The sequence below is a fragment of the Alexandromys fortis genome, unplaced genomic scaffold (assembly GCF_014885135.2).
Source record: "Alexandromys fortis isolate MF-2015 unplaced genomic scaffold, M_Fortis_MF-2015_v1.1 scaffold_12, whole genome shotgun sequence".
Taxonomy (NCBI): domain Eukaryota; kingdom Metazoa; phylum Chordata; class Mammalia; order Rodentia; family Cricetidae; genus Alexandromys; species Alexandromys fortis.
The window spans coordinates 19319907-19347026 of record NW_026067937.1 but is presented as its reverse complement, the minus strand read 5'-3'; the positions used below and the strand labels follow the sequence as shown (position 1 = coordinate 19347026).

General features: G+C 49.2%; 1 protein-coding gene across 1 annotated transcript in view; it reads left to right on the top strand.

Moving 5' to 3' along the window:
* Nucleotides 1-25817, top strand: part of Disc1 (DISC1 scaffold protein) — a 159810-nt gene extending 133993 nt beyond the window's left edge. The window contains exons 10-13 of the mRNA XM_050146906.1: nucleotides 1980-2253; nucleotides 15693-15810; nucleotides 22159-22296; nucleotides 22755-25817. Of these exons, the coding sequence (XP_050002863.1) occupies nucleotides 1980-2253; nucleotides 15693-15810; nucleotides 22159-22295 (529 nt within the window). The 3' untranslated portion in view covers nucleotide 22296; nucleotides 22755-25817. The remainder of the gene's footprint in view (nucleotides 1-1979; nucleotides 2254-15692; nucleotides 15811-22158; nucleotides 22297-22754) is intronic.
* Nucleotides 25818-27120: the final 1303 nt, after the last annotated feature.

Genomic DNA, 27120 nt, shown 5'->3' with positions numbered 1-27120 from the left:
AGAGAGAGAGAGAGAGAGAGACCAAGAGAGAGAGAGAGAGAGAGAGAGAGAGAGAGAGAGAGCACTCACTTGAAATGTCATGGGCTTTTGAAACCGCAGAGCCCATCCCCAGTGACACCCTTCCTCTGACAAGACCACACCTCCAATTCTTTCTAGTTTTACCAACTGGGGACCAAACATTTCAACATATGATTCTACTGGGGACATTCTCACTCAAACCAACGCAAATAGCAAGCTTCCAGTAAGACTGGACAAAGTCAAAAATATCCCACACAGGACAGAAAGGAGAGGTGTCTTCAAGAATAAATAATTTTAAAGTGTTTTTTTTTTTTTAAATTATGAACAATGGACTGAGAGAGTGGGTCACAGTGCTTGCCTTGTAAGTCTGGCAACCTGAGTTTTATCCCCTGAACCCATGGTAGAGAATCAACTCCCAAATCATTCTTCTGATATCCACACATGCATCATAGCATACATGTGCATGTGTACACACATATACACACACAAAAAAATTCTTAAAAATATGAACAAGCATATAACACTGCATTTCAATTCTATACAAAAAAAAATGGGACTAATTTCCACAGAGGATAGAAAATATGAAAACAGGCACAAAGGAATGGAGAACTTGCCCTGGAGAGATGGTTCAGCAGTTAAGAGCACTTGTTCTTAGACAGGACCCAAGTTTAGTTCCAGGCACCCATGTCAGGAGGCTCACACTGCCTGCGACTCCGGTTCCAGGGCCCCAGGGCCCTCTTCTGCCCTCTACAGGCCCCTGCCCTCAAAGGCACATAGACACATAATCAAAAGTTAATCTTTAAAAAGACATGGGAAAGTTGAGCTGATGATAAGACTGCCAGCAATTGACTAGTAATGAAATGTCTCCATCAAGTGTCTCGGGAACAGAGTGGGACTCGAGAAAAGAGCAGGCAGGCAGTGGGCACCTACAGAGGTTGTCTCGGAGGACTGGAAATGAGCCTCGTGGGGCGATGCAAATCCAGACCCCAAGGCACCACCTTCTATCAATCGAATTGGCTAGAATGAGGAGCCAGGGAGCTGACCAAGCCCAGGCTTGCTAAGGACTGTCCCACCCCAGATCCCTCCTGCACGGGGCGGGGCCTAGCACAGAAAACTACCATCTCCTTTTTGTTACATTGGGTTAGCACGGTCCTACTTGATGAGATTTCATACAACACGGCACTGGCGGGACCACCAGCACCCAGAGCCCCCAGTGCTCTCCTTGTTATGACCTCCTTCTCCCAAAGTTTTCTCCTAGTTTGACTTCTGATGCCATAGATTTGGTTTGCACTGCGTGCATGTGCGGACATGCGCCACACACAAGTTAACCATAGGTATTTTATTTCTCTCCACTTATTTTTGAGACAGGGTCACTCAGTGGACTTGGGGCTTGCCATTCCCATGAGAATCACTGCCGGGAAACCCCAGGGATGCTGCAGTCTCCGCCTCCCAGCACGGGGGTGCGGGGCTTCCCCCAAACCACAGGCTGTGTAAGCTGAGTCCCACACACTGTGATTCTGTGAGGGGAGCATGAGTGGGTGTGTGCTGCTGGGTGGGGTGGGATGGCAGGCGGCATTGGCCCCTACTGGCCGGGGCCCAGTTTATATGCGTGTCAGTGGGTGAGGATTTGCTATGGAGATGACATTCCAGGTAGTGGACCAGCACCTGCAGAAGTCTGTGGGTAGGCAGAGCTGGGCGGCTTTGTTGACTCAAAGAGATCCAACAGGTGTGCCATACAGGGTGGCTGTTCTTGGAAGCCCAAACCTAAGAAGAACCCACATGAATGTCACCAAGCTAGAGACAGATTGTGGTCCCTCTATGTCCCCAGGTTGATGGTGTTTTTTGTTTGTTTGTTTTTGGGGTTTTTTTTTTTTTTCTGTAAAGTGATGTTCTGGAGTGGGAGATGGGTAGCATGAACCAATCGCGGGGCTAATTTCCAAGCCTGTTTCCTTCTGTCTTAGCTGCAGGTGCCCGCTGCTTGCGAGAGTGTGGGAAGCTGATTTGGAGGCCTGTCAGCTGCTGGTGCAGAACCTGTGGCTCCAGGAAGCAGGCAGTGGTCCGCATGCAGAAGACGAGAAGCAGGTGGACAGCGCAAGAGAGGCCACCTGGACAGCCTCCCTGGCTGTCCACCCAAGACCCCACCCCGAAGAGGAGAAAACCCCCTCGCAAGAGTCCTGTGGGCAGAACACTCACTCAGCCCCTTTACCACACGGTGCTGGAGGCCAACAGAAGGAGGTTTGTCCTGTGTGGGTGTGGCTTTGTCAGGGGTCCCTTATGTGGAGCTTGGGGATAAGAACAAACAGAACTGGGGGGTCCTTACAGAACCCATGGGAAGGGTACCCAGTGTAGACTCTCATAAAGTTCCCAGAGTTTATATAACTCTTGAATGTGATAGCAAAATAGTATATAACTTTTTGAAGCTTAAAACGTAGAAGAGCAAAGAGAAAAGCTTGGAACATTAGCTTTTTTTCAGTTTAAATGGCCCCATTGTTTTAATTCATTCTAGAATAAGATAATTAATATAGAATCATATATAGTATACACTATCCATCATATATAATATAGATTGATATGTAGAATGTGTATTATACATCATATGTTTCATTGTATCTCTAGAGCCTATAGATTACAATATATCATTTAGGAATTCAAACATTCTAATGTATACATGTATTCTAATGTATACATGTTGTCATTTTCACCAAAAACAGATCATGATGAATGTTTGTGGTTCCTGTTTGCATGAAGCCAAAGCAAAACCAAGCACAGAGAGCCCTGTTGTTTGGCCTGATGTGTGTGTCCATTAGAACGTGATTTTACTTAATTTTTAAAATCAGAGGCTGACCCTGACAAGTGGGGAAGGCTCCCTCGCCCCGTTTCCCCAACTTTCCATCCCCCTTCTGCCCTGAGTCCAGAGTGGCTCCCTGGTTACCTGCCTTCCTCCCCTCTGAGGCTCCCGAGCTCGTTTGGTGACTTCGGGGTACCCTTCCCATGGGTTCTGTAAGGACGAAGCTGACTAAAGCTGATGCATGGCTCATGCTATCTCACTTTGACCTTCAACCCTCATTGCACCCCTTCCTTTGTCTTTGCCAGGACTCAACAAGATGGGAGGGTGGGTGGGAAGAGCACCCCAGCCAATCCACGGGGCCTTCTGCCCCATTAGGACCAGAGCCGTTACATTATAGACCTGTGCCCTGTGCTCAGGATAACATCCGGCCGCTGTGTCTGCGCTGTCTGAGGGCTGACCCTGGTCCTGTATTTGAACACATGTCCCCATGGAGAGATGAGTAGTGTCCCAGTCACTCTGGTTCCCTCAGCTGGGTAGGCTTGAAGTAGAACCCCTGTGCTACCCAATGTTCTCTCTGAAATAGAAGCAGCGTTTGCTAAATAACAACTTCTCAGGGAGCCAACATTGCACTGGGAAGGCGTGGGCCAGCGTAAGCCATGAGTCTATCCCAGGAGCCTGAGTCCAGCAGAGCCTCTTCAGGGTGAGAGGACAGCATTTTGTTATATTTGTTTTATTTTAAAGAGTGTGCTGCTGTTAATCTCTGACCATGTCTAATTTATAAGTCAAGCTTTGTCACAGACAGGTCTATATATGAAACATTGTTGTCCTTGGGTTTGATGCTGTCTGTGGTCTCAGGTGTGCACTGAGGGGGCCCAGGAACATTGTCCCCTTGGAGAAGCTGTGACATTGTCTTCCTGCTAAGAATCAGAACTGAATATGAGAACAGGTGGTCTTAGCTCAAGACTCAGAGTGGTCAGAGGAGGAGAGGCCTCGGCTTGGGAGTCTCTGCTCTGGTTGTTTCTGCTGCTGGGAGACTTCATCTCCTCATCCACGGACACAACACCAGCAACAGCGTGAGCGGGAAGGATGGCTCAGCGGGCAGAGAGCTTGCTGTGTAAGCAAGAGCACTTGAGTTAAATTCCCAGCACCCACATAGAAGGCTTGGTAAGGCAATGTAAACTTGTAATCCCAGCTCTTGGGAGGTGAATGCAGGAGGATCCCTGAGTTTGCCTGCCTTTCCAAATTGGTGAGCCTCAGGGCAATGAGAGACCCTGTCTCAAAAAAACAAGGAAGATCGACACCTGAAGTTGACTTCTGGCCTCCACATGCACATACACAAATATGAATGGTCTCTTTGTGCACAACAGCACCTATGCTCACCCTTCTCTACACACATGAACTTACATACAAACTCATACACACATACCTGCACACAGATACTCAGACACAAAAATAACAATGGCTATAAAAGTGAAGAAAGAATAATCAGAACTAAGTCTTTGTGGCATCAGTTACCTTTCTTGTTACCATGACAGAAGCAAGAGAGGAGAGAATGTCTTCGGCTCACTGTCTCAGAGGCCCTGGCCTGTCCTGGCGAGGGAAGCATGAGCAGAGCACGCTACCTCACATGAGGCCGTCTCTTTGGCCTCGTTTTAGCTGTAGTGTCTGTGCACATGGTGAAACCCAGCAGATAAGCATTTTGAAAATCCCCAGTTGTGGGTTTCTCTGCCAATGCAATAAACCAAATCCAGCCGAATTAATAAAACTAGGTTTAATAAACAGAGCAAAGCATCTCCCAGGTGACTCTCAGGGGCTGGCAAGAGAGAAATCACATGACAGGTCTAGGGGCCAGGTCTTAAATACCCTGTAGGTGTGGTCCCAAGATTCTCAGGGGGAGAAGCCTCTACCGCTGCTTGGCAGACTTTCTGGAGACAGGATCAGGAGAGAGAGAGGTGGGGCCGGGGCCGAGGTGGGTCTTCCACCTAAACATAGCTAGTGTTAATTTTTGTATCCGTGGCTCTCGGGAGGCCACAACATCCAAAACCCCTTTTGATAATCTACTTTGCTCCCATTGTGAGGAGGAGGGCGTGAGCAGTGAATGAGAGTGAGGTCTAAGGAGAAACGGGGAAGGCTTGTGTTTGCTGGAAGATTTTAGACCCCTGAAGCTCAGAGGTGTGATAGTTGGGGGTCTCCTGGGAAAGGTAGCTTTGGCCTCCTGTCTTGCTTTTCAGGGCTATTGAAGTCTGGAGGACGATGTGTTTATCTTGAGGCAAAATGTTCCTTTGCTTTGCAGCCCCAGGTGTATTTAGCTTTGCAAGGCTCCGCTGGACAGGGCTACCCCGCACTGCTTTTCCTATTGAAGTATGGCACCCGGGGGGGCAGGCAATTGCTTTTCAATCCAAATCTTCCATGACGAATCTAGGGCTTCTGACAGAGGTCCACAGGGAGATAGTTTCAAAGCTTTTCCTGTGCTTATCTGGCCAGCGCAGTGATACACATTTTGGAGACATATTGTCTCTCTGGAGCACCGGCCCCGTGGCTGAAGGTCCCCGCCTGGCTACTCAGAGCCATTGCCTTCATTTTGCAGCTGAGTCCAGGAAGGCAAAACCCTTTGCCTGAGGCTTTGTCCCAGAGGAAGTCAGCAGCCCAGCTGTGGGCTGCATGGTGTGCCCGGATTGTGAGCGTCCTTTCTTTTCTGGTGTCCCGAGAGCTCCCTGCAGAGCTGTTAGCTGCTGTTGGCCCTGGCTTATAGATGGTCTTACTGACATCGGCACAGGAGCCAGGCAGAAGCTGGGGCAATCAGCATGTTAGGTTCCTGTACTGAAGGGGTACTGCCCATGCTGGCTGTTCTGACCCCAGTACCTTTGGGATTCTTTCTTTCCTGACGGTAGCCTGCCCCCTCCGGCTGCGTTCTGTCCTACTAATGAGCTGCCCCCATGCCGGGCTCCCTGGACAGCGTGGTCCCCTCTGATCTCCCTCCCAGCTGTGTCCTTTCCAAACCATAAGCTGCCACCAAGCAAGCTAAAGAGAAGCTGGCGGGGCTGGAGAGATGGCTCAGCGGTTAAGAGCATTGCCTGCTCTTCCAAAGGTCCTGAGTTCAATTCCCGGCAACCACATGGTGGCTCACAACCATCTGTAATGGGGTCTGGTGCCCTCTTTCAGCTTGCAGGCATACAGACAGAATATTGTATACATAATAAATAAATAAAATAAATATTTAAAAAAAAAGAGAGAAGCTGGCGTCATGGAGGAATCACACGCAGTACTTTAGCAACCAGAGAGTTGCTACTGATCTCTGCAAACAAAGAAATGAGCAATAAAGACAAAAACAGACGCCATAGCTTCGCCTCTTCTGAGTCTCCATCCAGAATACTAGGGGTAGGACGATGAGAGGCCCTTCCCCAGTTGTCACAGAATAATGGCCGATACTGCTCTCATAGAAGACTTGACAAGGTGGGGAAGTGGCAAATTTACTTAATCAAAGTGTTATGAGACACGGGAGCCTTTAGAAATAGCCCAGTGGCTCAGGGGAAGCTCTGGGTTTTTTGTTTTGTTTTGCCAAGGTTTGAGGGAGAATGGGCAGTGTTATGGTCTGGACGAGAAATGTCCCTCTGAAAGTTCTTGTGTTAGGGCTTGACATCAGCTGGTGACAATGTATTGAGAAACTGAGGTAATTCCAGGAGGTGCAGCCTAACACTGGGTCACTGGGAGGAGGCGAGGGTGGCCGTTGAGGCTATGTTGTCTCTGGCCCCTTCTTGTCCTGCTTTTGACTTCCTGACTGTTGTACTTTGAATGTGAAATGTTCCCTATGGGCTCCTAGGTTTGAACATTTGATCCCCAGTAGGTGGCGCTGTTTGGGGAGGTTGGAACCTTTAGGTGGCTGACCCTTCATCTATTTACGCAGTGTGTGACAGGCACTTTGGTCACAGTGTTGAAAACCCGCAGTGCAGAACATTGAGACGTGAAATTGGTGGGTTACTGCTCTGAGTAACCTTGGTTCCACGGCTCAAAAAAACCCTGGAACTAGCTTGCTGGGTGAATTTGGAAGACTTTGGAGGTGTAAGCTGGAAAAACTCCAGGTTACTGAAAGCAGAGCCGAAAGGCCAACACTGGTTGACGTTCAGAAAACGAGGCCAGACTTTCGAGTCTCAGATGGGAATGAGGCGTCTGCTAGGAGATCATGTTGCCTTCAGGAAAACCATGTGTCTGAACCCAGAGGTTCACGGAATCCTCTCTCTCTCCAGTTAATGATAACAAGTGTCCTGGCCACAGCAGTGAAAGCTCCCTAGTGCAGGCAGATGCAGAGAACTAACTGCGCTTGCACCACTGGGTGGACTTAAGGAGAGCCGCTGAGCAGGGATGTAGCAATGCTGTCTGCTCAGAACTCCTTGACCACATCAGTAGCATTCCTTCCCCTGTGCGGGGCTAAGATACTGAAAACACACACACTCGGGTGCTGATCAGTCAGCGTAGGACTGAGGTCTCCTGAGGGGTCTGCCGAGTGACTTTCAAGGGGCCCTTCTTGCATAAGCCTTACTACAAGCCGCCACTCGCAGTTTCCTATTGGGCCGTCTTTAACGTGAACGGAACACTTCAGAGGCGCGGGCACAGCCGTCTTCTGACTCCTCTCCCGTCTCTTTAACACGGTGATTGTATCTTTCCAAGATTTCCCATTTTAAAAAATGTAGAAAAGAACTTGATTTTCACACTAATATTGCACTGTTTTATATGGAACATATTTAAATTATATAATTAGGATGTTAAGTACCATTGGCATAAACAGGTTTAGAAACCATTCAACCAAAACGAATGCAAGTTCTCTGCCTTCCAGCCTGGCGTTGGCCTTGGGGGCAGAATGGAGGGAGCAGGTGGGTAAGGGAGGGGCTTCCTCTGTAGCCAGTGAGTGGCTCCTGCTGGTCCTTTCCCCTTAATTAAAGTCTCTGCCTGCTGCCAGCCTCCTTCACCTGCCCCGGGGAAGGAAGTTGGTTCCTCTGATCCTCCTGCTTCCTGCACTTCTGGAAAAGCACGGAATTGCTCTCCGTGCTCCAGGGCCCAGGGTGGGGGCATCTCCACACTTCTTCCATTAATTAAGCATAGCCCAGTGCTTCTGAGAAAACGGCCTCAGGGCTCCTGGCATCTTCCACCATGGAAACTCTTTGTCGTTTGCTGGCCAAGACGGAGGGGACAGATAGACAGCAGGGTGGTCACTGTCCCCGCAGGCCGGCAGGGACACAGTCACACCCTGGCAGCACGGGCTTCACTAACAGCTACCAAATGCACACTGGTGCTCTTTGAGCAGCGGAGAGGTTTTTCTCCCAGGGTTTCCTGTTTCTGGAAATGAACTTACGGTCTGCCCTTCATCGTATCCAGGCCACATCTAATCCCCCAACGGGAGCAGGACAGCTAAGGATGGGATATTCTTGTCCCCCATAGACGAGTTGTAAGGCAGGACTGGTTATCCAGTCTAGGAATAGGCAAGAGTCCTGGCTGAGTAGAACCTTTATCTTATGTCTGCCCCAGACGTGTTACTCCTTCCTTTCCAATATGCCTTTCTGTCTGTCTACACTGGCCGTCTGTTTTCTCAGACGCCCGGCCCTTCCCCTCCTCATGCATTGATGAGGGACATTGTTCACAGCAAAGCAGGCCTCATCCCTCCGAGAGAAGTGGGCGGCAGGCGCTGACAAGCTAGGGCCACAGTTTGAGAAAGAAAACTGGCCGTGTTCTCTTCTCCATCTGGGGGACACTACAGGGTCTCACGAGGGCCAGGTCCCACTAACCCAAGTGTCCATCATCTCTCAGCAAACTGCAGGTGTCCATGGCCGTACAGAAAAGGGCAGGTGCATTCTGGGATGTCAACATTGAGAATCCAGGCTAGGTCTTGACTCTGAAAATGGTTTCTCCCATGCTCCCATTGGCACACAGCCTGGTTTTGTTTGTTTGTTTGGTTTTTTTTTTTAAACACTCAGAAATCCAAGTTTTTATGACTCTTAGCACACGTGGGTGACATGTGGCATTTATTCTCTGCGGTCTGCTTTACTCTGCTGGTCTGTGTACCCTTAGCCACAGATGTCTTCGAGTTTATTCCCACGAAGGAGTCCCCAGCTGTGGTCTGTCTGCACTTACTTCTTTTAGAAAAATGTTTCAAAAGATTTATTTTTATTTATATGCCTGTGTATGCCACACATTCATGGGGGTGTCCACAGAAGCCCGAAGAATGTGTCAGAGCCCCTGGAGTTGAGGTAATAGGCGGCTGCGAACTGCTCCGTGGAGGAGCTCAACTCGGCTTCTCTGAAGCAGCCAGCACTCTTAACTCTTAGCCATCTCTGCAGCCCCTGTCTGTGCTTTCTCAGACAAAAGGCCCTGGTGGTTTGCTGTCACTCTCCCCAGACTCTGAGTCTTCACAGAAAGGAGATTATCTAGGCTCTGCCTGACGCTGTAGATCTTATTTGCTGACAGGTTTTTCTCAGAAGGTTCTTTGAAAATCTGGCCCGCTCAGTTTTGGCTCTGTGGATTTAAAAAAAAAAATGTTGTTTTTTTTTTTGTTTGTTTGTTTGTTTTGTGGATTTTAAAAAAGTTTTTTGGTTTTTTGTTTGTTTGTGTGTGTGTGTGTGTGTGTGTGTGTGTGTGTGTGTGTAGAAGCTAGAGTAAATTCCGGGTGTCATTCCTCGGGTACTGTATATATTGTTTTTTTGCCACATGGCTAGACTAGTCAGCGAATCCCAGGCCTTGCGGGTCTCAGGCTCCCCAGCACTGGGATGAAGAGTGCACGGCAACACAGCTGGGCTGGAGCTCGGGTCCTCACGCTTGTTCAGCAGGCTCTTTACCACAGAGCCACAGTCCAGCCCCTGCTTTGATGTCCAAGCCCAGAGTGCTGAAGGGAAGCAGTGCAACCCCTCCTGGGTTATCCTGTCATTCCGGGCCCTTGTGTACACTGGGAAACACAGGCCCATTTACGCTGTGCCGGCCGGCTGGTTCTCCTACTATCGAAGGTGTTGGTTCTGCTTAACACTAAATAAAACAGACCACGTTTATCCGTGAACTCCCTTCTCAAACCCTGCCTTGGACAAGCCTAGGGCACTGAAGACAACTCACATCTTGCTCAGACCTGAAGAGGTCTAAATGTTTCAGATGCCTTGTGCCCCTTCAGACATCTGGATGCTTTTAAAAGCGAAACCCAGCCACTCCGGGTGTGACCACACAATGCCGAATTTAGGCGAATGTTTCTATTCTCCGGTATAATAAAGACGCTCCCTTGGAGTCCTGGTGCTTCTCTCTGCTTCATGGAATTTACACAGTGACTGCAGCTCTCAGCGTGGATGTGGAAAGAGAAGCTTATCACAGAATCGGTTTCATATAGATATGCAGGATGCTCTGTGTGTGACGGACAGGCATTTGTCTGAGGTAATGATTCTTTATGAAGACGGCATTTTTGGAGGGAAGAGGCAGATCATAAAGCATCCCTGGGACGCGTTTGCAGAGAAACTACCTGGAAGCCAGCCAGAGGCTGGGGCGGTAATAGTGAACCAAGGAGAGGCATTGGCGTCCACTAAGCTCTTCGGCGGTGGTAGTCTCATGTGCTTTACCTCAAGCTGCAGGAGAGGGAATGAGGCTTAGCAGCAGAGCAGGCATCCTAGGGCTCAAATCAAACTTTGGGGTTTTTGAGTGCATGCACGTGTGTGTGTGTGTGTGTGTGTGTGTGTGTGTGTGAGCATGCATGCGTTCATATGTGCATGAAGTGCAGGATTTTGGATATTGGCATAGCTTGGCAATCCCTAAATGCCAATGCCTTGACAGCTACTGGAGAAGATGGCTCAGTCCCCTATCTTTCCCTGACTGTGTAGCCTGTGACTTCCACTGTAGGAAGGAGGTTTTTTTTTTTTTGTGATAGGTGGCTATGGCAGACACCTTATTACATGACTGAGGAAGATAGGGCCCTGGGTGAGCTGACTGAGTTATGGCACAGGACAATAGCCAAGATGGCAGCTCAGGCAGGAGCTTGTGGTCTCCATCTTGCCTGTCACCTTCCCCCAACCCCGCAACAACAGTGGAGGTTGGCTGTGGCTTTGGAATCCAGTCCCAGGTTAGCATACTTCCTATACGTACGTATGCCTGTTAAATCCTCGCGGTAGTTGATTTATTATTTAGTTACATGGTTTTTCTTATTCAGTTGTTTGACTCCAATGCCTCATCCTGCCTCTTCCCTTAGAATGGCTTTGGAGAACAATTTGAGAAGTTGGCTATTTAAACAATGTCAATCCAGTGTGTGACCAAAGGGGTGGCCTGTCTGCTTGAGTTTGCAGTAGATCATCACCAATGGTGACATTTCCAAAACCGTGCATTCTGTGCAGTGGGGGGCCTTTCCTACGGCACACACAGAGCACACCCCACCTAGCAATGATTTTAATGGACTTCCTATTCCAAAGGATCATATTCATATATCATATTCATATATTCAATAATATATAAGACTTTCTCGTGCTGTAGGTACAGCTTAACACTGTTACCAAGTGCTTATCATGACAGCCATTATTATTGGAATATGAACTCCAGTTCAAAGCTTCTAAATGTTGTGTTTCCCAAATGTTCTATAAGGACTTAACCACCTTTACAGGAGATCTGACTAAGTAAAAAAGCCCTCAAAGATGCTAGCTGTGGAGTGTTGATGGTCCCGCCACACATGTGGGTTAGTATCCTGCCAGTCAGTGGATCTAAAGTGTACGTTTTAGGTCTGTACTTTTAGAAAGTTGTCTTGAGAATGTTCTGCTCATCAAAGGGAGCTATACTTTCTGTTTTAAACCAGGCTCTTTGAACTAGGGGAGCAGGACAAAAATCTGACATCAGCTTTAACAACGCAGCTGAAAAAGGTCTGTCATGGGCCTGCGGGTTTGATCACAAGGTGACCTGCAAATGATGTTTGGAGTGATGCTGGCTCTACTGAACTCACCCATGGAGGGACTGCCTGTAAGGTCAGAGGGCATCCTCTGAGGTCAATAAAAGGTGCGTGTGTGTGTGTGTGTGTGTGTTTGCATGTGCACTCATGTGTGTATGTATGTGTCACATGATGCTATCTGGGAGTGCAAGAAAGGGATCATTTTCTCTCCATATTAAAGAATTACAAGGTATTCACCAGACACCATAGACTTCCCAGAAAAGCCATCGTATAGTACTGGAGAAACTGGGGTTACATTTCAGGCGTCTTAGCCTCATTAATAAAAAAGTTAAGAACAGAACACAGAGGCTTAGGGAGGAAGAATGCAATCAAATGAAAGCCTAAGGATGATTTGTTAGCATTGAAAACCCCAGGGCAGGCGAGCTGCAAATCTTATAGGGAGGAGAATGGAGAAGAGGAGCAAGCATGGGCAGCATCCACAAGAAGAAGGTAGCGGAAAAGCTTGGCTCAGGAAGGCCGACAGACCCAGTGGAACCTCAAGGATGCTACACTAGGGGACAGGAATTCTGGGAAGGAAAATGTCCATTATCTTAAGGTGAACCTGCCTTCCACGGCGTGGCCACCAGCCAGGCCCCTGACCTGCCCCACAGGATTAACCCTAAATAGGGGACAAGGACTTGTCCCCTCCTGGAGACAGTTTCTATTTTCAACACATGTGTGCATGTATGTGTGCATGTGCACATGTGTGTGTTCATAAAATGCTGTTGTAGTCATTCAAGACCAGCAGCTGCCCCAGAGGCAGAGGGATTACCCCAGACAGGTTATTATAGTCTGTATTGAGGCATAGACAGGCATTTGATGTTTGGAAAAGGTTTCTTTATCTGGCTCTGCCCACCCATCTTGAGAGCATCGTCTGTCTAGTACCGTCTAAGATACTGCAAAGCTTCTTCAGGACTTTCTGCATTAGGTTATGTTTCATTGCTGTCACCAAGTGCCTAAGTCTGGACGCTTTATAAAGAAGAAAGGTATATTGTAGTTCTCAGTGAGTCTAACAGTTCATGGTCAGCCAGACAGCCCCATTGTTTGGCCTCTAATGAGGGACCCTGTGGCCTCGTGACCTCTCAGTAAGTGGCATTACATCATACAGAGCCAATCACACAGTGAGAGAGGAAGTCAGAGAGGCTTATTCTTTTATAACATTCCTCCCAGTAGTAGAGTAACCCCAGACACTGGCATCCATCCCTTCCCAGAGCAGCACCTGGTGGTCCTGTGTGCTCCCATCAGGCCCCACTGAGTGCTGCTGCTCTGGGGACAAGTCTCCCCACAACGGCCTTAACAGGGATAAAACAAATCTAACCCTTAGCACTGGGCAGGGGAAGGGCTCAACAGGCAAGGGCTTCCTTGGAGGGAGGCAGGAGAGAGGGGTCAGCAGAGATGTCAGGACATCTTTGGGTTGCAGCCTGGTGGAGGAACAGGGCAGCAGATTGCTGGAGTTTGTGTGGGCGGGGCTTCCTCATGGAGGTGTTCCCTGAAGAGGAATTACAAGGGTCTGAGAACTGGGGGTGTGTGCGGGGGTGCCCAGGAGGGGAAGAGCCATGAGGCAGTTTGCCTTCTGCAGAGACTTGTTCATTCTGACCCACAGGGAAAAACAGAAGCCCCTCTGGGTAAATGACAGACGGAGTGTCTAGGAAAGAAAAAAATAACAATTTGAATTGCTGAAAAGACTGCTCAAGGGGCAAATTACAGGAGGGCTTACAGGGCAGTTTTCAGAGACACTTTGTTACAGTTCACACTAAATCACCCTCAGAACTGCTGATCCGGAGAAAGCCAGACTCAGCCAAGAATTCTGAGGGGAGGATGGGCATGGTGGTAATTTTTAATTACCAAGTATCAATCATACAAGTTTTCTTTGTCTGATGCATTACAGACACTGCAGAGGTGCCGGATTCAACACTGTCAGGATAAACATTGCCACTTCTGGTCCCTGTAAGCACTGGCCCTAGAGGGAGCGCCCCGCCTTCTCCCTTTTTAGGAGCGGAACCCTCTAGGAACTCAGAGCGGACTCTGTGTTTCACTGAGGTGGACTAGGAGCGACTAGTCTTGGTGCCCCTGTCATCTGAGACATTTTCCTTAGATGGAAAAAAAGGGACGATGCTAGGTGGTCCCTGAGACCCGCCCAGCTGGCACCCTGTCCTGGGAGGTAGAGCTCTCTTGGGGAACCCGGGATGCCCTCAAAACCTGTGTCTGTGCCAGCTGTTCGCTGATGCCTATACTTTGATAGTTTCAGAGGGGCTTGTGCCCCAGGCAGGTAGAACCCAGTGTGGGACCTCCAGCCAACAACGTGCATCTTACTTCACCGTTTTGACTTACACGGGATTTTCAGTGTTTCTGGGGTTTCTTGAGGGACAACTTGAAAACATTTCCTTTATTCTGAAGGGAGGAGACAAGTCTTCCTATCATATTTTGTCTTATTAACTTTAGACGAGTTCTTCACAGCAGAAGAAATGCGCAAGAAAGGAAACCGGCGTGTGGTTCTCAGGAAAACTCTGTTCCTTTCCGCGGGGGCACCCCCAGGGTGTGCAGATCCCGACCCCCCCCCCAGCTGGAGAGAACAGCTTCAGATGGCTGCTGTTAGAGAAGGAAGAAGCCAGTGCTGGTGTAGAGGGCTCCACACTTCCCAAGAGGCCACACTCTCCCAAGTGAGCAGCACACACACACACACACACATACACACACACACACACTCAGCACCAGGAAGAGACCACGCTCTCTCAAGTGAGCAGCACACACACACACACACACACACACACACACACACTGAGCACCACCATTGAGGCAGAGCATCCCCCTTATTCTTTTTCCACGCAGCCAACACGCACCTTAGTGGGTGTAAAGGCTGGGCAACAGTGACCATGTTTCTTTCTCCCGCCCCTCACAATGTAAATCTCTCGTCAGGCTGAGTGTTCACCAAAGGGCCATTTCCTCTCAGGCCAGAGGGAAGTAAGGGCCATGGTCCTATTACAATCAAGTATGTTGGTCTTACTGTTACATGTCTTTTGGAGGATTTTTACCTGGAAATGGTCTGTACTTCACACACACACACACACACACACACACACACACACACACACACTGTCTCTAACCATTCTCGCTATGCCTGGGCTGTTTTCTCCCATTATTTTGCTGGACTCCTAATGCTTTTATCTTTGTGTGGTTCAAATCTTCTATTTCTCTTGGGCATGTGCACACACCCGTATGATATTTCCATGCCTATTACAAAGTCTTAATAGAAATAATCCCAATTTAAATATGTAAATTGTTTCTCTGTGATAGATTCCAGGAAGAGTAATCACCCAGCACCAAGTCACAGGACAGGGACAACTAACAGGGCTCGCTGTGACGTCTGAGGTGGCCCAAGTTCACACCCATACTGCCAGCCTGCATGACATGTTCAGAGATGGCCTGCCTGGGGGAATTGTGAAGCTGTACTTTTTAGTTTGTGCCATTTAACTTTTATTTTTTATTAGCTGATCCTTTTGGAACAAGACTGAGGTGTTCGGTTTGCTTTTATTTTTTTTTTTTTTTTGGTTTTTCAAGACAGGGTTTCTCTGTGGCTTTGGAGCCTGTCCTGGAACTAGCTCTGTAGACCAGGCTGGTCTCAAACTCACAGAGATCCGCCTGCCTCTGCCTCCCAAGTGCTGGGATTAAAGGCGTAGTGTTGGGTCCCTTCTTTTCCTGTTGGTGGTCACAATTTGACCCACCCACACTGTTTTGCATTCCAAGTGTGACTCGTGATCCAGCCACTGCCAATCATTGCTCTGCAGATGTCCCCTCCTTCTGACTGATTTTGGGCGTGACCAAGGTGTTTGTTAGTCTTGGCTGCTGTCCTAAGAATCCCACAGCTAACCCAGGAAAGCTGTCTGTGTGTCCTGACTGTACACAAAGCCCTCGGGATCCCAAGGCTGACTCATGGTCTTTTCCTTATTCTCTGATCAGGAATCTCACATCATTTCTGCTGAAGTTGGAGAAAAATGTGAAGCCATAGGCGTGAGGCTCCTGCACCTCGAAGATCAACTTCACAGAGCCATCCACAGTCCCGATGAAGCTCTCTTTCATATCCTTTCCATTTTTCAGAAGTTACTTTGCAAGAGAAAAATCTAAAAATGCGTACCACATCCTCGTGCCTCTGCAGATGGAGGGGAACCAATGCCGCTATTACCTGTAGTTCAGCGCATCTTGGATCTGAGTTGATTCTGTGTGGAGGACTTCACCCCTGGTTTTTGTAAACCACCCAATCTTTTCAATTATCAAACCCAGCTGCTAAGTATTAGCCACAGAGTTCAGTTAGGCACACAGCCAAAACCAAGGCAAAATGGAGGTTTTGGTGAGCTCAAAGATGGGTCTGTGTGGCCATAGGGAAACAACCAGAAAGAGCCAAACAATTTAGTGGCTCACCTCCTTAAAGGCTTCTTCAATACCTAGAGATGCAAAGCCTTTTTTGAAGTTCTTTTTCCTGCCTTCTGCATGTCATAGATAGTGGGGTGTCTAAACTAATACCACCGCAGGTACCTTCTTTCTGACATCTAACACATATTCATGGTTAAGCTTCACACAGTCCTTTTTGGTGCTGAAAATTCTATTTTCTTGCACTAACCTCCGCATCTTAATGTCACAGCTACAGACACCTACCTCAAAGCTAGCTGCCCTAATCAGGTGGGAAGAGGACACATGGGCTCACTTGTGTATGCACTGGGTATTAGGATTTATTGATGGAATCGGTGTTAGGGTTTAGTGGCAGAGTGCCTTGGCAGATCTGGGCCAATTCCTGCTGCAAAGAGATCGCACCACACAGCAGATAGCATGTAAGGGATTTGTTGAGATGTGTTTGTTGTTTTCGAGTGGGGTCATGGGAGAGAGAGAGAGATAGACAGACAGACAAAGAGACTGGAAGGCAGAGAGAAAGAACAAGAGAAGGCCGTGATGTTGGGAGTGGCCTTTAAAAGGGCACACATGTTGCATAGGGAGACTACACAACTTGTAGTTACAGCGGTAATGTACCACACCTGTTGGAGGCCGACCATGAGGTTTGGCGTCTGCCGGTGCTGAGTCCCTGAAGGGCAGGCTGGGGGAGCACCTAATTTCTAACAATGGGGCACACACTGTCCCTGGTGGTGGACACATGCTGTTTGTCACTAGTGAGCTCTTTGGAAGAGTGTGACTGGGTTCTGAACTAGTTCCATCCCTAGTTGCTGTCACACCCTGACTGAAAGCCGCTTAGGTTTTATTTGGCTTACACTTCCTGTTTAAATTTCATCACTGAGGGACAGGCTAGGAGCTCAGGTGGCCAGACTAGTCACACAGCAGCCACAGTCGAAAGCAGAGAGCAGCAGACGCACCCATGCTGCCTGCTTGCTTACCCAACAAGCTTTCTCGTCTCTTGTACAACTCAGGGTCTAGCCTAGAAAAATGTGCCAGGGGGCTGGATCCCCGTAGTTCAGTTAACAATCAAGACAGCCCCCCACAGGTCCACCCGATGTAGACATTTCTTCAGAAGGTTCCCCTCTCAGGTGATTCTGGGTCCCAGCAAGGTGTCAGTTAAAGAGTTACATGGTAACACAGGTGGGGAAAGGCGTACTTAGCCTACCCCGAATCCCTCAGTTTGATTTGTCACAAGTGGCCCTTTGTAGCTCTTCACCTCCTTGTCTGTTACTCTCTTTGTTTATCTGTTTATGGGAAATTTAGGTATGTTGGTCTTTGTTTCTCACTGCCTGACTTTTTAGAACCTTAGTGTCTGTTTTACTTTGTCTCCACGCATATATTTAAGTCGCTTTGGACAGTCAAAGGCTGTTCTTATTCAGACCTGTTCAGATGCGTGGCCAGGCACGGAGGCAGTGTGTTTCCTGATGACTTTACGTGCTTATCAACTCAGCGGGCTTTTCCTTGAATGGTTTCTGCCATCGTTTCTACCTTTTTAAAGAGCATTCAGTTCTGCACAGCCTCCTGCCTCTTCCAGCTCCAGGATAGATGCCATTACTGCAGTTGCCTTAGGAAGCAGAAGGAGAAGGAGGTAACGTGTTAATAGATCACAGACATGGATGCTTCTAGCGAGTGTGTTGTCTATGAAACTGGACAGTGATTGTTGACAGAGGCAAAGACAGGGAGTGTGTGTGTGTGTGGGTCCCAGGTCTGCCAGGCTTGGGAGGGGTTGGGACAGCTGAGCGGAATGTGGCTCATGATCCAAACTATCATGGTGCGAAGGCATGGTAGCTGGTGATGCTACCCTTCGTGGTGGGAGTTCATGGGGGTGACTTCTTATATCTTCAGTAGCTCAGGAAACAGAGAGCTCCAGCCAGAAGTAGGGGGCGGGGGACCAGGATTAAGACCCTCAAGGCTCGTCTCCAGTGACCCACTTACACCAGTCAGGAATCACTGCTTAAAAGTTCCACAACCCCACCACGCAGCCCTACCAGCTGTACACCAAGCGTCCAAGCACTTGGGCCCGGCCAGGACATTTCAAATGAGTACCATACCACTAGGGACGGGAAGCATTGGGTTAGGTATGAAATCAACCCTTCCGTAGATAACATCTACACCGCAACACATATTTACCCCAACTTTCCCCCGAATCCAGGCCGTGTTCTGTGTCACTGGGCAAGAATAACATACAGAATGCGTCTTTAAGCTCCGTGAAGTAGCACTTGGATTCGGGTATAATAATGAGTCTGAGTCGGGAGTCCGCATTCACAATGCTCTGCGGGGCTCCCTCACAAACAAAAGCTGTTGTTTCAAATTAGAATTTATCAAGGCATCCAAAGAGGCTGCAGGAATCCCCCAGCCAAAGTCTGGCTGGTATGTGTTTTCCTTCGCAATCAAAGGCACAATGCTGAGTGTTTCTGAAAGAAAAGGCTTGGAACCAGTAACGCAGCAGAACAGAACAGAGCAGGGAGGGCGGTGTCTCCCTTGATCCCACTAAGCATGCTGCCAGGACCACTGTGTACACGTAGCAGGTGATGCGTGTTTAGCCCAAGTCCACGCTAGAGTGTGCTGATGTAAACCCACATGGGACACCTTTCTGGAGGGTCTGAGCCCCAGATACGGTGGCTGTCCATCTTTCCTGGGGTTGGTCCTTATTGTAAGCCACGTGTCTGCAGGAGCAAAGCAGGTGGTGTGCTAGTATTTCACACACAGAGGGGTGGCCTGGGGACGTGCAATATGGTGGGCGCTTCTAAAGCTACTGAATATTCTTGCACAGCCTGTCGGTGTCAGAGTCACAGCAGCAGGCCGGGTGGGAGAGGAAGGCTGGATTGGCAGAGCCGAGGATGGAGGAAACAGATAGGCTGTTTCTTTGTTGTCTTGGCGGGCTTCCTCCGTTACAGGCATTGTGAACAACTTAAGCCATCAGCTGAGGTGACCGGGAGCCTCTGAACTGCAGCTAACCGGGAGAGCAGGAGGCGAGGAGGGGCGCAAGAAGCCTCCAGAGGTGGGACAGGGATGTGACTTCACAGCCAGGCATACTGGGGATCCATTAGCAGTGGTCTGAATCTGCACCATGATTGCACAGATTCTGGATTCTAATCAGCAGTTCTGTTCCTAAATCCCTCTCGCGGCTCTGTAACTGCTCCTCCACGTTCAGAATGCCGGAACTGGAAAGCTTTTAGGCTCCGTGAATTTTTAAACAGAATCCCCGCCCCCTTTCTTTTTCCTTTGACTTCCATAGCTCACTATGGGCAGAAAGGAAGCCTGGCGTATCCTGGCATCTTTCAGAGCCCCAGGCAGTTCTGCCAGCCTCTGCTGAGTCATGGATGAGCAAGGACCGGGCTGATTCTGTTTACAAGGCATTTGCATTCCAGTCCAGAAGCCCTCTTGGGAGCCTATTCTCTCTGCTCATTGGGAATGCATGGTGCCCAATTGATTCGTCTTGCTAGCCTTGATGGCATGCAGAGACTAAATGTATCCAGGCTCATGCATAAAACTCCACAGCCCCAAAGGGCTCCTGTCTGGTTCCACTTTCCAGTGTGTAGCCTGAAGATGCCAAGGTTTCAGAGCCGAGGGGTTACTGTCTTGCCTCCTTGAAATGTTCTTTTACCTCTAACACTAAGGAGCAGCAAGGACGCCTGGGAAGATCTTTAGTAATTTATAGTAGGAGAGCAGAGAGCCAGGCAGGCTGCTCTTCGAGGCCCTGTGCATGCCCGGCTGATGGAGGGGTGGCAGCCACGTGTTTTCTTCTGCCTCCTGCCGAGGTCTGGGTAGGAAAAGTTGGAGCAGACAATGTGTTCAGACCAGGATGGTCCTTCTGCCAGTGGGACACAGTATGAACTCAGCATGAGGTTGGTGACCCAATCTCCCCGGGCACATCGCAGGCCACCAGTGAACAGGATCTGGGTCAGGTATCTCCAGGTTCTTGGTGCCTCATTCAAAGCACTGAAATAAGTGTGCACGGGTCTGTGGAAGCAGCAAGGCTACTTCCGCCACAGGAAAGCGACAGCACCCGCCAGAAAATATGCTTCCAAGAATGACAGCGGACGTGAGTGCAGGTTCTCAGGGGCCCTGATTGTCATCTCGGGGCACCTTTCATGGGCTTCAAGAGGAGGAATCTGGTTACTAAGGGTATGGTTTGCGTGTTTCTCTATTTTAACCGACAGATTTTTAAGTTATATAGCCACTTTCCTCTTCCCGTCCCATAATGCGTCTGATGATAAGTGTATGCATGTCAGCTTATTCATAGACATAAGATGGAAAATAGGGGGGTTCTCCCTTAAAAGTCCATTCTGAGGACACAGTTTGCTTTACTGTACAAGCGTCTAAAACCAGTCTAGCCCTGATCAGTGCTCCTAGATGAGAAACTGGAAAGGTGAGAAACTGATTTCATTGTTCAGAGATGAGTGTGCCTGCAGCTCCCGGCAGGTGCATGCGTGTGTGCGTGCGTGCGTGCGTGCGTGCGTGTGTGTGTGTGTGTGTGTGTGTGTGTGTGCCCGCGCGCATGTGTCCTTCTCCCTTCCCTCGTTCTGCCCCCTCCCTCTGCTGTAGGCCCTGCCTCTGTGACTAAGCTGTGAGATTCTATAGTTTACAGATGGACAATTAAGTACACATGATACGATCCCTGGCTTCCCAGGAGACTTGCGTTCTCAGATCCCATCTTCCTGATTCTTTGGTGCAATAATGGAAATTATTATGTGTGAAGCTGATGTGTTAATTCAATTTTATAATTTAGTCTCTTCCTCTGGTGACTTTTCTCTGTCTTTAGCCTTTTTTAGTTAGCTTTGTGGTCCCAGAAGTTTCCTGAGCATCGCTGTTTGTCTTCGTTTCTCTCTACAAGACCTCGTCATCGCTTAGGAGAGTAGAGTGCTGTGAGGCCCCAGACCAGCATCAGAGGTAGTCAGATCCTAGGGCGTTGTCAGGACCCAGAGCCCACTGTACCCTCTTACTCCTTACAAGATACCAGACCTCATGACAAATTGCATCTTGGTGTTCAGTCTGGGACACAAGTTTCAGCTTGCATAAAGTCATATGACTCCCCCATGCTGTCTCGAGATGGACAGACCTTTCCAGAGGTCTGGAGGGATGGAGGATAAAATCACATTTTACAACAAAACACAAAGGCATTTTAGTGGATGGCTTCCTCTCTGGCTTTGCCATGTTCCCTTCAAGTTCAGGTGCAGATGGTGGACATTCCGGGACATGACACAAAGGACTGAAATCTGTGGAAACTTCCAGAAGATTAAAAAAAAGACTTTTTTCATGGTGGATAGGCGTTTCACTCTAAATTGGGGAAGATGGCAGCAGACTGGAGCCTAGGGTAGAGCAGAGTCCAGAGTTACCCATTGAGAAGAAACAGAGCTCTGAAGGGCTTTGTCCCAGGGGCTGAAATGACCCTTGTGAGCGCACAGTCCCTGATGCTGAACTGGCGGGCTCACGTCAAGTGCCCCCATGCACAGAGTTGATGTTGAGGGTTGAGGGGTCCCTCTCACCGCAGCCCTGAATGTCAAGTGCCCCCATGCACAGAGTTGATGTTGAGGGTTAAGGGGTCCCTCTCACCGCAGCCCTGAATGCTAGGTTTCTTGAGGCTCTGATGTCCAACACCTGCCCTGTCTGCTGTCAGAGCACTTGAATGTGACAGTTATCCACCGCAGCCTGGGGACCGAGACACTCTTGTGGCCACACCGTCACCTGTCACTGAGCATCTGAGTTGGACATCTATCTCAGCTTGACAACTGAGCCTTTCTTCAGAGGTTTGAAACCAAAATTCGAAAGTTAATAACCTTGGACCTGGCAGAAGTCATGACTGGTTTTTAAAAGAGGAAGTGTAAAGTTTTCATCAATATTTAATTGCTATATTTTGGAAGAGTATGGAGCTGCGATTCAATGTCAGTGTTCACCTGCTCTGCGCAGGCCGGCTTGCTCTCACTGGCCCGGGTTGGGGGGGGGGGGTTCTCCTCCTTGTGTGCTCCTTAATAGCTTCCACAGTCTCTCCAGGGGGAGCTCCAGATGGTGAAGGAAACACTGCAGGCCATGATCCTGCAGCTCCAGCCAACAAAGGAGACAGGAGGAGAGGCCACGGCTTCCCATTCCACAGCTGGTGTTCAGGAGGCACAGGCCTGAGGTGTGAGCTTGGAGTGGGGGCGGGGAAGGGGTGAGCCACATGGCATGGGGTGGAGTGGGGGCAGGGGAGGGGTGAGCCACATGGCATGGGGTGGAGTGGGGGCGGGGAAGGGGATAAGTCACATGTTGACAGTATGGAGTTTGGGGGCACGAATGTGGACCACATCCACATCATCAGTATTATTCTGGTACAGCCACTCTTCCCGCATTTATCCCTGTGTCTGGACCAATTCCTAAACACAGAGGCTTCTGTCCTTCCGTGGGAGAGTGGCCCATGCTTTGTCACAGACTGAGATGGGGGAGGGACTGGATACTTTTTCTCCGGGTTGTCACAAGAGGCTGCTGTCCCGTGTCCTGATGGGAACATCTAGTATGGGAGCCGATGGTCACTTCCTCTTGGCTGGGTGACTTTTCCTGGTTTTCTCTCTTTCTTACTACCATTTTTGTTTTCTTCTGCAGTGTGGTCTTCCTCCATTCAAGGACCTCTGAAGGTAACCAAGCCTGAGATGGCCACTGTACCTGCCATGTCTTCCTACGGACACTCCAATGGCTGGAGCCCAGGAACCTCAGAGTCTGTGTGGATCCTTAGCTGCCCAGGCCACTTCCCCTGGGCTCTGCTGTCTCAGGAGCCGGCCCCAGGGCACCTTCACAGTACCTGGGCACCTTCTGCTGCCTCTGTGTTCTCCAGCCAAGACTACACCTCAGAAAGCCCCCCACCCCCACCCCAGCCTGCTACTTCAGGTCTTTCTGAGATTCAGGCCAGTGAGGTGGCAGTTTGGGGACAGGGACTCTTTTGAGCCAGTCTTTCTGGTTCCTACTATTAGCCCTTTAGTTCCAAGGAGTCACAGCGTGGAGTCTACAGAACAGTGTGGGTTCACTGGGGCAGCTCTCTGCTCCATGGTGGTATGCTCAGGTGTCTGTGAATTGCTCCTTGCGCCCAGCTGAGGCTCCTGCTGAGGCAGCTCCAGGTTGTTCAAGTGCTCTCAAGAGGCACGCTAAGAAAGTGTGTGAGCTAGCTTTCTGTTGCTGTGGGAAATTATCTGGCTAAAGCAACTGAAGGGAGAGAGGTGGCAAGGTGGGGGTAAGAGGGGGCCGAGAGGGATTATTGTGGCCCTGGTTTCACGTGAGGATGCCACCCACATTTGCTGTGGGTTTTCCCTCAGTTAAATGTCTTTGGAGACACCCTTACAGACATACTCGGAGTTTTGCCTTCAGGTGATTCTGAGTCCAGTCAAGTTGATAATGGAGATAAACTACCACAGGAGGATACCTCAGAGACACAAGTCTGTATGATAAGAACCTGGCATCAGAACTCCTGCTAGAGAGCCACAGAACTCGGGTAGCCATGCTGTGAGAAGGCTCACCAGCCTGCCAGCTTCCATCCAGCCTCAACATCCCCGAACCCAGCGGACTTGTATTTCTCTGCAAACTGGTTCATTCCCGAGTCCTGGGTTATATTATGTTGCAGCGTCTGGGATGACCCTAGTGCACCTGTATCTTGGAGGTCAAGCCCAACATTCTCAGCCATTGAGCTTAGGCGAGTCTGACGTGTCTGCCCAGGAAGGGCTCTCTAAGGTGCTGTGCTCGCCTTTGTGTGGACCGGGATCGAGGTACTTTTGCCTTCTTCTGGCCCATGGGCCCACAGCTTTTAACCCTTCTTAATCACTCTGCCATTTCTAGAAAGCACCTGGAGCTTCTTCGAGCCTTCCGTGCTGAGGGCCGCTTGGCCCTTAGTTGAAGAGCAGCCTGTTTGAAGACACATTTTGCATATTTGAATAAGAAATATGGTTAGTTTGTTCCCAGATGTTTTGAAAGTGAACCAGATCCCTGAATCATTTATAATTGTGCCTCTAAAAGTCTGATGAACCAGTCACATGACTCCCAGAGCCCCCAGGTTGACTTAATTCTAGTGAAGCAAAACTTGCAGTCAGGATTACCCCCTGTTGTCAAGAACGTTCTTAAATTGGATATTTTAAAAACAGCTTCCCAGGCCTGAGGCGCCTGACAGCCACTGCTAGCCGGAGGGTTTTACGTCATTTGGACATGGTGATAGCATTCCGTGAGGTCATAGTGCATTTGAAAGCATAAGGAACTGAGCAATCACTGGAGTCCTTGGAACATGGGGAGGGACAGCTGAGACTCTTGGGCAAACATTGCTGTTGGTGTCTGGGCAGGTGAGCGACTCTCAAGATTCCTCAATCACACGCCCCACACCTCTGGTCATCCTTCAGTCCTGGAGAGCCACCTGGGCTGGGCTTTGAAAGGCTGGTGTTCCCTGTGGCCACAGCATCTTCTCATGACAACCTTTCTGTCCTCAGCCACTTGAGCCCCAGACATCCAGTATCTGTGGATCCCCAAACTATAGAACAGGGCAGGATTTTACAGGGCCACATACAAATGTCCAGGGGAGATTGGGGCTTCAGTTCAGACTATTGAGAGATGACCAAGACCCCAGCAAAGGTTTGTGTTGAAAGAGATAGCTTATTCTTTGGTAACAAATGACACCATCTCATTGTTTATGACAAGAGTACACACACACACACACACACACACACACACACATCTTATAAATATGCACTGTTTCCTCATCCATTCATCTGTTTGTGGACTGTCTGATTTCACTGTGATGTTCAGCAAGGGAGGAAGTGGTCCATGGCCACCTTGCTGCAAGTTGGACCCACGAGGGTGGCCAGCTTGGGCATCTTCATTACCTCATCGTTACCAGGTCTAGCTCTTGAAACTTCATTGTATTGATCATCCCCCGAGTCATGTTAATGTCACAGTGGATTTCTTCTTGCTTTCCTTGGTATTGGGGTTGGCTCCCTCCCAGGAATGCATGAGGATGGGCACCATGCTGAGCCCTTCGCAGACAAACCTGCAATTGCACCTCAGCATGAGGAGGGAGACCCTACAGATGGTGCTCAGGGGCCTGGGGAAGGCAAGGTCCCCTTCCTAAGGCTCAGAGTTGACTTCAAAGGAAGACCATGGGGAATCCTGACCTATGTCCTTCCTAAAGTGCCTTTGATGTCCTCTCTGCATTTTGAGCTCTGAAACTCATTCACCAGCTAAAAACCATGACTGCCCTGTGAATTCTGCCTGAGAGTGAGAGACACTGTACTCGGAGTAACTCAGAATCCTATCCCCCGTCCCCAGCAAACCCAACTATGTAACCTGGATTCTGATTGGCTACAGCAGCCCCAGCCTCTATCCACTGTCCTGACCCAGCCTTTCCCAGTCACCCCAAAGATCATCCCAGCAGCTGCCACCCACAGCCTCAGATTGGGTGGGTTTTCTGGAAGCTTCCTATGTAAGTGGTGCTCCTCAGAACATGTCCATTTACTATGGACAGCAACACGCACATGTCCGCGCGCTGTGGACAACGGCAGCAATGGCAGCTACACACACGCTGGCCAGCGCCCTCTTGTGGACATAACCGGCCTTTATTTTTAATACTACCACTTTATTAGATCTCCGAGTTTTGTCATCTAAGTTATTGCTTTATTAAGTGTCCTGCTTGTTATGGGAAATAAAAACTGATATCTAAGCCACGGTGTTCCTTGGGGTCATTTTATACTCTGGAGTGTAGACGATAGGAATGGGTCAGATTGGTTTGTCTCACCTCTCTGTGACAAGATAATTAGTTGTGTTGACACACAGGAAGCCAAGTATTTGCAATGAAGCCATGTTGTGAACTCGTGCATGTGTTTATGTATCCAGATGCCAGTGAGTCAGAAAACCCTCTTCTAGGCTCCTTGACTGAGCTGAAAATAAACATGGCCTCAGCACGTGGGGAACTAGACAAGAGCCCAGTAAATGCCAGTAGGAGAATCAGGCCGATTCAGGTGAGAAATACATGAGAGTCAGGACTGGGAAGGAAGAAACGTGAGCTCGATGACATTGTAAGTGGATAGCTCAAGCATTGGAATGGGAAGACATTGCAATTACCTGGACCAGAATTAGCCCTGGAAGAGAGCATCTCATGATAGACCTGGTTCAGTAGGGATGAAATAGAAAATGTGGGGCACGGTTGAACATGCCTGTAATTCCAGTGCTTGGGATGTGGAAGCAAGAGTTAAAGGTCAGCCTTGGCTATGAGACACACAGAGAGAGAGAGAGAGAGAGAGAGAGAGAGAGAGAGAGAGAGAGAGAGAGAGAGAGAGAGAGAGAGGAGAGAGCCAAGTCTTGAAAGATGGACATATTAGGATGAAGGACACCAGAGATGGTGGGACATGGAGCTGCTTTCTGCCTTCCATAGTCCCTTCAGAGCCAGTGTTCAGTGACTCCCTAGGTGTGCTTGAGATACCCATCACACACCCTTTCCTACTGTAGAGAAGGTGACGACCAACACCGACACAGACAACAGCCCCGAAAGTTCCTTGACAATGCCGGTTGGTTTTGTCAACTTGATACAACTTAGACCTATGTGAAGAAGGAAGCTCAGTTAATGCCTCCAGAAGACTGGCCTGTGGGGAAGGCTATGGTGCATTCTCCTGATTAGTGATGGATGGAGGAGGACCCCACTCTTGGGGCCTGTGCTGCCTCTGGTCTTTGTAAGAAAGCAGGCTGAGCAAGCCAAGAGGAGCCGGCCAGTAAGCAGCAGTAGTAAGAAGCCTTCACGGCTCCTGCTTGTGTCTGCCTCCAGTCCCTGCCCTGTCTGCTATCTGTGATGGACTGTGACCGGAGAGTTGTGAGCTGATGAAAACCCCTTCCTCCCACAGTTCCTTTTCGTCATGGTCTTTATCATAGCAATAGAAACCCTAACTAAGACACTGGCTTCCAGGGCACGATGATTCCGTGAGTCCCCTAGAACTGTCTTAGTGGTAGG